General features: G+C 35.6%; 1 protein-coding gene across 1 annotated transcript; it reads left to right on the top strand.

Moving 5' to 3' along the window:
- Positions 1-1,055: 1,055 nt before the first annotated feature.
- LOC104269479 (beta-lactamase-like protein 2) lies at positions 1,056-9,323 on the top strand (the record flags this gene model as incomplete). The annotated part of the gene is made up of 4 exons (XM_009868161.1): positions 1,056-1,234; positions 4,708-4,856; positions 6,507-6,588; positions 9,280-9,323. Coding segments are annotated over 4 exons (454 nt in total), but the record flags the coding sequence as incomplete, so codon positions are not given.
- Positions 9,324-11,096: the final 1,773 nt, after the last annotated feature.

The following is an 11,096-nucleotide window of genomic DNA, read 5'->3' on the forward strand; positions in this document are numbered from 1 at the left end:
AAAATAAAGAACTATATACAACCATATATAATCCCGATACTGAACCTGACTACCCCCCCCCGATATCAATCCCCACTGATGCTGCAGAGCAGGCAGCACTGGGGAAGCCCCAGGCTCAGCAGCTCTCAGGAGCTGGATACAGGAGCTGGATTCGGGAACTCAGGATCCGGATCAAAAGCAGGAGGTCGGACAGAGTTCTCCCTGGACACTGGCCATTGCAGAAAAGGGCAGAAACTCTCGTGATCACTCAATTTATACTAAATATGATGTATATGGAATGGAATACTCTCGTTGGTCACCTGTCCTGTCTATGACCCCTTGGAGGTGCAACCTTTTACTTCCTTGTGACCCCTCTTACTACCCAGCACCCCCAGCGTGACAGACAAGAGCCAGCAGTGGCCTTGGTCACTATAGGAATAAGTATCAGCCAGAGCCTTTCTGCATCCCAGTGCCAGGCAGTAACTGTGAACATCAGGTGTTATCACTGCCAGTAGCACACACTGTCTGCAAAAACATGCTGCTAACTTCAGAGAGTACAGCCTTTTAGAAGAGACTAAGCTGGAATGTAAAAATCACTAAACAGAATTGTAACCAGGACACTGAGTTAGGTCCAGAAGTTTATAGTTAATTTCTAAAAGAATTGATGACATCCTCCTTGCCTTTTTTCACTAAGTGCAAGGTGGTTGTCAAGAGTGTCGCACATTTCAGTCTGAAGATAGCACATTTATTCTTTTTTGAAATCTTCAGAGTAAAGCCCTCTACATCATGAATTCTACATTACTAGCCAGCTCCCTTAATGCACTTTTATTATGATGTCTCATTTAAGTAAAAGAATGTTAGAGATAATGATGATCTGTGTTTTCTGCATGGTATATGCAAATGGACTGGGATACTCTGTTTATATTGACATTTCAGCCTTTTTTGGTCTATTTTTCTCTGCTTGTTTTTGTGGGTTACTTCGTAATTTTATCATTACTTGTTTCTAGCTTCTGAAAATGAAGCGTATGTGCTGTATGGAAAAAACTTAGGCTTCTTTATTGCTGTTCTTTAAACAGAGTTTTATATACACCTGGACACACTGATGATCATATGGCTTTACATCTAGAAGAAGAAAATGCTGTGTTTTCTGGTGACTGCATTTTAGGGGAAGGAACAACAGTAATTGAAGACCTGCATGATTACATGATTACTTTGAAAAGGTTGTTACAAATGAAACTGGCTTTAATATATCCAGGTAGATGATTCTGCTTTCAACTGCTCTGTTTTACTATATAGTTCATAAATATCTCCTCTTAGAATTAGAGAACTCTTATTGCAATCAAACACCGTTACTAACGCAACAATTCAAGTTCATTACTTAATAATATGTCTAGCACTAAGCTAAGATGACTTTATGGCATGGTGATTTGCAACACTTGAAAAAAATCTTTCAGTGATAGATATCTTTGCTTCTCTGCTTGAGGGTGAATCTTGTGCTTCTGTGCCCAAAGCGTACACAGGCCAGAACTTTTTGCTGTTGGAATCATGCAGCAAGTTTGGTTTCCTTACGCTACTCTATCTGTGTGCTGTAACGTTACCCTGGAAACAAAAATTATAGTTGTTCCTTTGGTTCTTTGCATCCCCACATACGCTGCTAATATGAGTAACCTGGTAATGTTTTTTGAGAGAGATGCCTGTCCTCTGCAGCACAGATTCATTACCAATTCATGTTGGGAATCTGGAATTGTCAAATAATTGTCTTAGTTAATGAGTTGGCTTACATTTGAACAGGAGCCAAGAGGCCAAACATCATGTTCTAAAAATAAGTTGCCAGTTCATTCAGTCCATGGCTTTGATTTGTTTTTGTTCTTCTATCTCCCCCAAACCTTGGGAATGCATTTTCATACAAACCAGGTGTCTATTTGACAAGACTGGATTTTAAGAATTCATTATGTAACTAAGGCTTAAGCTCCTCATTTGCTTTTTCAGAGCTACCTTTCAGGATTTTTAATGACTCTCTCTGTTTCATCTTCTGCAACTTGTCATTCTGAGCAACTATGTCTACATTCTCAATTCTGTCTTCCTCCATTAACCATCTGTGTTTAGCCTACGTAACCGAATCTCTTTTGTGCTCAGTCTTAAAATACTCCTCTTTTGAAGTCGGTGTTCTGTAAGTGCTTTAAGATCTAAGCATAAAAATTCTATTTAAGAAAGATATCGTTATAGATATTCCATGGATATGGGGGCTGACCTAGACAGAAGCAGCGACTGCTCAATACTTGTTGACTTAACTACTGGTAAAACTAAGAATATTTTAACCTCCAGAATCTCAATCAATTGATCAATCAATTTTTTTACTTTCTTAAATACCTACAAAACACAGTCCGTTCCTCTAATTGAATTTCTGCCTCCCAAAAGCCCGTTCTACTCTATTTGTTTTATCAATTTTATCTGTTGTGTTTCACTCTCTCCTTAATCATTATTTATCTAGATTACACATTCATCAAGCTTGAATGGTTGTCCCATTTATCTGTAACTGTTTTCTGCACTACTGTATGTTCATGCTGTACTTGTAAATATGAAGCCAGTTGGATATTATGCATTTTTCATTATTAGCAGCTAAGTATTGAGATGATTTGGAACTAACTTTTGAGGTTTTGTCCATGTGCTACAAAATGTATGTGCAATTGTGCAAGAAGTAACTATCCCCTGACAAGAACAGTTTTTTATACTTTTAGTATGTACTACATAAAATTATAACTATAGCAGAGGGTTGTTTGTTTACCAATACATTCTATATAAGCTCAGTACTTTGACTTTATTGCAATTTCAGGTCTTCATAATTCTTGAACTGTTTCTCTGTTCCCCATCCGTGCTTTAGTGCTCTTGTTGCAGCCTCAGAATTAGATGTAGAGCAGTATGAATTTTTGTAGCAAGCTGACTGCTGTCTAGGTGTGAGCAGCTGAATTTTGCTAATCCTTCCCCTTCCATGTTTTTTTATTTAATTTAATGTGGAAATGACATCAGGCAGAATGCTCATGACAGTCTATTTACAGGCAGCAGTTGATGAAAGTCCTTGGAACCAGAAAACAGCAGTTTAGTCAGCAGAGGGCTCCACACCCTGCAATAATATAGCGATGTTCCTTGATAATACAGTAAAAAAGTGGTACTGGAATTTCGAATCTATGCAAGATTTCATGAGTCAGTTATTTTCTTGTGATTTAATTTACTGTAAAGTAAGAGAATCTTCACAGGGTGGTATGAGATATGATAAATGCCTTAAACTTCTCAAAATGTGGGTTCCGTTCCAGGAACAGACATTGGTCTTTAGTCTAAGTCAGTTAAATCACTTTGAAGAGGAGGGACTATTTTCTGGTCTTTAAACTGCCTTGTGATTCCATGTGCAGGCCTTAATTCTGAATACTTTAATGTAACATTGGCTCTGTATATCTTAATGAGGTTTTATTCTAAATTTAAACTTTCATTTTTAGAAATGGTAGCATATTTACTAGATTAATTTGTAATTTGTAATTTGTTTTGTGAGGAACAATAGGTCCAGATTAAATAAATTTTAAATCATTAAATATATGTGCATATGATAGTAAAGTTTTATATTTACATATTACATGTCTTTTATTTATAATATTTTATACAAGGTAAGCTTCAATGTATCTTTAGTAATTTCAGATCTGCTGAAATGAGTGCATAAGTTCAGATATGCATAATTATTTTAACTTGCGGAAGGATAGAGTCCTTTGACACTTTTTTATTTCAAAGACATTCAGAACATGAAAAAATAGTTGCTCTTTTTTTCTGTAAGCTGCCAGTCCTTCAGCAAAATAAATTCTAATTTAATAAGCCTTTAAACTAAAAATCCATTTAGTCAATTAACCCATAAGTACAAGTAAAGAATATTATGTGGGTTTTTTAAATACAATTTTCTTTTGAGAGAACCTTAAAAGGAATCACAGAATTCTGTTTGACTTGGATGATACACGATAATTTCTAAAAGAAAGCTATCATTTTTACAGTAGTTTCTGTTCTATTCAGTTTATAAATTACTTGGCAGGGCTGGACGTTGCTGCTGCTACTTCAGGTGAGGTATAGAGGCAAAGAAATAGGAAGCCTTGCTGTAAACCACATGTGACATATTCATGCAAGTAGGTAGGTCTCTGTAGCTAAAATTTAATTAAGTTTAATTTCTGTGCATGTAACTCTTCCATCTGAAAAATGTTTTCCTTTCATCTGTCATTTTAGTATATCATGAGGTAGTATAATAATCTGAATCACTTCTTCAAAATCCGTTCAGCAGTGAACTCCTGTCTTTCTTTTTTTTTTTGGTAGGCTGAAGTAGTATTCTTTCGCTTCTTTATTCTGTCCAAAGTATTGCCTTTCCCCATTCAGACTTTTCAGATCCTAATTCTTCTTTTCTACCTTAACACTTTTCGACTGCAGACTGTGATGCAGATATTCAAACTTAATTTGGGGCCGTTTGTATAGGAAAAAAAACCATACAAACACACCTAAAAAAGAAACCCAACGTGCAAAGAGCGTCTTTCTTACAATTTAGCATCAGGAATACTCTGACAGGGTGATACATACAGGTGCTGCTTCCTACTTAGGACTTTTACATCTCCCAGAGTTTACATTAAAATGATTCAATTATTCAGGAGCATATTTAATTCCAAATTTAAGTAATAGTTCTCTGGTACATGTGTTTTGATTTAGGTCACGGCCCTGTAGTACGTGATGCAAATGCCAGAATCCAAGGCTACATATCTCACCGAATTGCACGTGAACAGCAAATTCTAAATGTTTTCCAAAAGAATGCTGGAAAATCATATACATCTTCAGAGCTTGTAAAGATGGTATACAAGGTAATTGTTGATTAGAAGTTTTTAGATCAAACTAAAGAAAATTGTTATGTTCATAAAATTGTATATAACAGTTTAAATATTTGAGTGAAGAATGTAGTGGCTTTTCTAAAGAAAAAAAAAAGATTTCTTGCTCAGAATTCACATATTACTGTTAACTGAAATTGTATTGTTCAAGCATTCTTCGGCGTGGGGCCCAGCTGACTCTTACAAACTTTGTATTTCACTGTCTAGATGGTCCTAAGCACAATTTCATAGGACCATGCAAAAATTAAGTTGTAGTGCTTGGTTCTAAGCAAAAAGTATGAGATGACTGTTAGTTGTTGATTTGCCAAAGTGTGTTTGGAGCCTTCTGAAAGATTGGCTGAAACTTCTACTTCCTGACTGATCGCTCTGCAGGAGGGTTTGAGTGAAGTGCAGATCTGCAGCGATGGGTATTGCACTCAGAAGCTGGGCATCCGCAGCTGGATGTGGCACTTGAGGAGACGGTTCAGTGTTAGGGTGGTGTAGGGCTGTAGGTTGGACTTGATGTTCGTAAGGTCCTTTCTAACCTTGATGTTTCTGTGTTTCTATCTCATGTGTGTCATTAGCTGGGCTTAAGAGTACTGTTTCACTATTTCGTCATTCTTCATGTAACCTCGGTAATTTGTACATGTGGTGTGGGAGTTACGCCTCCTCTCAAGTAGAGGTGAAAGGCAGCATTTGCTTCGGGAGGAGATGTCGAAGTTGCCAATGGCTGTGGTTTGTGAACAGCTCTGGAACAGCTTAAGAACTCATTTTTCATGGTTCTGTCGATTCCCTAGTTTCCAAAAGAATGACTATGTTGCACGGAAATTTTGCAGTGCTGATGTACTGTTGTTACCTGTGGCTGTTTAGTTCCTGCGGTTTACCTGCCTGAACAACTACAGTTTTTAAGGATACAGCCGTTCACTTGACCTGTCACCATGTGAAAAGATTTTTTTCAGTACTACGAAAGCTTAAATAAAGGAAGTGTAATCCTTTAAAGCTTTTCAAAGATGCACGATTTGTTGAGATAGTTTTCTAGTGAATTTTCCTGCCAGAAGAGCTTTTCCATTTTCAAAAAGAAGAATTTACTTTTAGAATGAGCTGGAAAGGGGAATTTTGAGAAATGTTACTGGTTTTTAACTTACAAGCATTGGAAAATTTTGAAATATGTTTTCTGCTCCTTAATCTGCTGTATTTTTAAATTGTTTACTCAATTTACAGATATTGGTTGTTAAAGGATATATTTAAATCTGTGGAAGTGTTGTCATGGAATAGACTTGATAGGTATCTGTGGAGAAACACATCTTTAAATTTATCTTTAAAAATGCTCTGCTACACTGATGACCCAGTGCAGACCAAGCTCAGAAGAGCACTGTCTTCTTAGTGCTGGCCAAAGCTTGCATAATACAAAAGGATTATGCAAAAAATGAGCAAAGTAAACAAAAATGTGTTATTAGGCTATTAGTTTGACTGGTGTAAAATTGATATACTGATTTTGGGGTTTTGTCATTATATGACTAACTGAATGTTTACCTTAGCATTTCTGAAGAAGAAAATTTATGTTAATAAATCATGAATTCTGTATATTGCAAAAATAATCGGGAAATATTTAAACAAGTACAAAATAGGTTTTTGTGTTCCCATTAGGAGATCCCTGACAATTTACTTCGAGCGGCAGAAAATAACCTCCTAGTCCACTTGAAGAAGTTGGAAAAAGAAGGAAAAGTTTGTAAGTTGTGGGAGGAGGGGTGGAAGGAATGTAATTAGCATTTTTATTTTCTATGTACTGTTTTTTATTATGTTTTAGTGTATTATTTTCATGCAGGGGGTGGGGAAACCTGCAATTAGTTGTGATAGCTGTCCTTCAGACAATTTGATGCAGAATCGTATACAAAAAGCCTATGGTTATACAGTATTGCCAAACTTCTAGAAAATATTTTATAATGTATTTGTGACATGCCTGGACCACAGATCAATGTAACGCATATACCTTTAAATTTTTATTTAGAACATGCCATGGAGTACATTCCTGTTGCTAGCATTTTCACCGTTGTGTGTTTTCTGAAATTCATACCTAAATATGCATGTACATAGCATTTTATGGGATTAAATTTTGCTTTTCAGCCTTTCCTAAATGTGAGTTATTGCAGAGATGGTTAAAATCACACAATGTAAATTCGTGCAATTTCTGATTAGTACAATACTTAAGCAGAGCAACTGTATTTAGTTTACTGCTTTTACACTGTGCCTTTACTTTTAGTGAACAAGGTAAAGTATTCCATTTCTGTAATGGCATGCATATGTGGAAGCATTATTCACCAAGAAGCTAAGAAAAATATTTCTCTGGGTACATTACATAACTGCCCCTAGGACTGCCTATTTCTAAGCAAATTGATTACATGAGCATTTACAAATGCTTCAGATTTTCAGCATTTACCAACCTGAATCAACAAGAAATTAGTGTATTTTTTCCAACTTAGACCTTCTGAGTATTTTAATGATTGGCTATTGGGTACTAATTGTTTGAACAATTGCCAAAATTTTTGTAATAGTAATGACCTGCTTTTTATTCAAAGAAAATAGACTAGAGTCACACAAATACGGACGGTCGTTACCGAAGTTCAGAAAATGATGTCTTTATACATATTTTTTTGCAGAATGCCATGGAAGCTTAGCAGCATGATTCTTACTGCACCACCTTTTAAATGTGATCTCAGTTCTTGGTTGTTAACATACGTTATTGACCTACATGTTTCTGCAGTTTGACTCCAAAAGATTCCTCTGGGGTATCAGATGCTATTGACTGTCCTTTCCTTCCACTGCCAAAGTAGCTCAAGCAACAACATTTTCTATTTAGATTAAGTAGTGGATAAATTAATTTTCTCTTTAAAGGTAGACTTGCAGTCCTCCAAAGTATGTATGTATGCATCTTAAATGTCCAGGAATTTGAGTAAGGTGGTGACTTTCATCTCTTAATCCAGATGTGGGGTTTTTCTCATTTAGAATGGTTGTCATTGTTTCGGAGTGGGGGGTTTTTTTGCTTGCTTTGTTTTCCAAAACACCCTTTTCATGCTTAAGGGACAAAAATAGCACGGTTTTCCTCAGAAATCACCTTTGGATTTTAAAGAGACAGCAGATACAGAGTTTCAGTCAGGTATCTGTTCACACAGTAGCAACTGCTTGCAGTTATTAGGAAGTTTAAATAGCTAGAGGAGATACAAATGAAGAATCGTTGTGATTCTTCTACTGCAGTTGGAGCGCCTTGATTCAGCTCTGTGCTGCTGATTTTCACTAAGCACAAGAAGTGCCCTTCAAAATATTTTGGTTTTCAGTCTAATTTGTGCTCACAGCGAAGGAGAGTAACCTCATAAGAACACTTTGGGCGTTTCTGTGCTGATCTCTGCAGTATGGCAACAGCTGCAAAATTTTTAAATACAGGCTCAGACCCAGATCCGTGATAAACACTTATATCACATGACCTTCACTAGTATTTCAGTTCAAATTAAGGACAGCTGTTAAGGAAAATTGATTCTGTTGGTTCTGAACATGCAGCACACAAATGTTTGTGTGCTCGTGACACTTGGTTTTGAGACAATGTCCTTTCCACATAGTCTGAGCTGCAGCGTTTCAAGTTCTGTTCCCATTACGGAAGACTTGAGTTGCAGTTGTAACATTCTCTGCTTAATTTTCACCAAATATTTTTCTAAAGGAACATATTGTCAGTATTGGTAGTGAATGTGACAGGCATATTACAACCTTACAAGAGAGTTACTGCAAATTATGGCCATATGCGATCTGCTGCAGTCATTACTCCACTTTATTCTGGGAGTTGCAGCTGATGTTGGTGTGTAAGATTTATGACTTGAATTAGGAGTTGTACTGCCTGTATAGATTTTCTTTTCTTACTTAACACAGGAAAATAATGTCTTGTATACAGAAGCATGGCACAATATGCGCATTTAAGCTTTTTCACATGTTGGGATATAAATATCTTGGCATTGTTTCACATTTTTAAGACATATCTGATGAAGAGATAAAATAATTTGACTGTTCTTAGTTTAGCAGGACAAATCATGTTTTTCTCTGAAGTTCATGAATTTCAGAAAATGCAACAAGTGCTCTGCTACCTCAGTTTTGTTAACATCTAGAAATTTTTATGTTCTGAACTTTAACTGTAAGATTACTAAACCCTTTTTATTAATTGTTCTTTATATTGCTAGGTTCCATGGTGAAACAGTTAATGTTTATCACCTTCCATTAAAACTCAACACTGGCCTGAAGTACTCCAGTAGTTTTAATTATAAAATGGGATGTCTAGACATGCCTATGTATGTACCGGTTAATTGTGAGATAGTCGAATGTTTATATATAGCATCTCAATGTTAGTTTCTGACTAATTTCATCTTTTTTTTCTGAACAGTACATGAGTCGTCTCCCAGCTTCAGGTGGAAAAACAATTTATAAGTTACACAAGATTGTTCAAGAATATTTTTCACCTGCACAGCTGCTGCATGAACAAATATGAGCTCAGATGATATGTAAAATAAAAATTGGTTCTTCCTTCTTTTTTTTTTTTGAAAGTGGTAACACAATTTTAAAGGCATGTTACAGTCACTTTAATTAATGTTTTTCATATTCTTCTGTGTGGGAATTTTAAAAATAACTTGGTAGGTACTGATTTGATAAGGTGCACTGAATTTGAAGAACTGAATGTTATTTCTGTTATAAAATACCCAGCTTCACTGTTGGTAGCAGAAGGCAAATAGCAAGATCTTACAAACTTAATATTACAATATTGTAAAACAATGTTATAAACTTAATAGATCATATATATGAAAAATCTCTAGTAAAAAGAATAGATGTTATTCTAAACCTGTCCTCATTTGCCTGTGCTTTTCAAAAGGTGATTTGCTAGTAAGTTAGCTGCACATTCTAAAAAACAAAGTTATTTTTAACTGGTGTAAATACTGGGGTTTATATTCCTTTCGTAATCCAGCTGCCTGTGCACATCTTTGCTGGTTGCACACTGCAATAGGTTTTAAAAAACACTGAAAGTAATTCCAGAGTTGTCTGTTTTGTGGTGCAAACACCATTCCTAGGGAATTCATTCAAAGAATTCATTAATTTTAATGAGTCAATGTCAAAAAATGCAGAGTTGGAGCAGACTCTTCTTTATATTATAAGATTCTGCAAGAATGTGGTTAAAAAATACATAAATTGTGATATGTATGACACATCATACAGAGCTTCTCTATCATTTTGTAACTAACAAATGTCAAGTTTTGCTGTTAAATCCATTTAAACTACAAGTACTTTTAAATAAAGGTTATATTTGGTTGTAAGATACTGTATAGTATATTAAAACACAATGTTCAAAGATTTATTTAAACTGCAAGGTCAGTTCTCGGTGTAGCTTAAACTTTCGGAATAGTGTATAAATATTTGCGTTACTTTGTGTATTTGAAGTGTGTGAAGTTTTTGTGATATATACACCTCTTTTAATGCTGGCTCAACCTTAAAAGAAAATCAGATAGGAGATGTTTGAAAGTGCCAAAGACTTATGTCCTTGAAAACCTTCTACCATTCAGTCCTGTACCTGTGTTTGTAAACGTGTATGTTTGGGTATTTGAGGCATGCCTTTATAATTATCATTATGTTATGAAGTTGATGGCATTTGTTCTGATCAGCTGAGCCAAATCTAATACAAACATTCTGGCGGGAACAACAATCAAAAACTGAAATCGTGTTCTGAAGCAATAGCCAGACCCCAGAGAGGGGAAATAGTAACTTTCTCCTCTGTGAAATTCTTGCAGACTTCATTGGTCTGGTTTTTGGCCACATTATGACTCTTGCTCACTTTTTTTGTGCAGTGCCATTTTGTGGATGTTTTCTTCCAGGTCTCCTAGTTTTTCTCCCTTTTACAGTTTCTGTTTACTTGCATTTTTCCACTTCATATAATTTTTTCCCCTCCTCCCACAAACCTTATTATTTTCACTTTGTTTTTGGATTATTTCTCTCTTTGTAATTACTCAAAATGCTTTTACATGGACTTCTTGTCATTAATAATTGGTTTCTTGTAGCTGTTTTGTGAATTTATAGTTACCTTTTTCTTTGTTAGGAATAGAAAGGGAATTATCACTTTAAAAAAAAAATGCCGTTTTGCTTCTCTTTTCCTGAAAGATCAGTGAAATGGCATGAGTTTCTATCCTAAGGTCTGAAAACCTAAGCCAGCAGAAA

Source organism: Apaloderma vittatum, unplaced genomic scaffold (assembly GCF_000703405.1).
Source record: "Apaloderma vittatum isolate BGI_N311 unplaced genomic scaffold, ASM70340v1 scaffold45354, whole genome shotgun sequence".
NCBI classification, from domain to species: Eukaryota; Metazoa; Chordata; class Aves; order Trogoniformes; family Trogonidae; genus Apaloderma; species Apaloderma vittatum.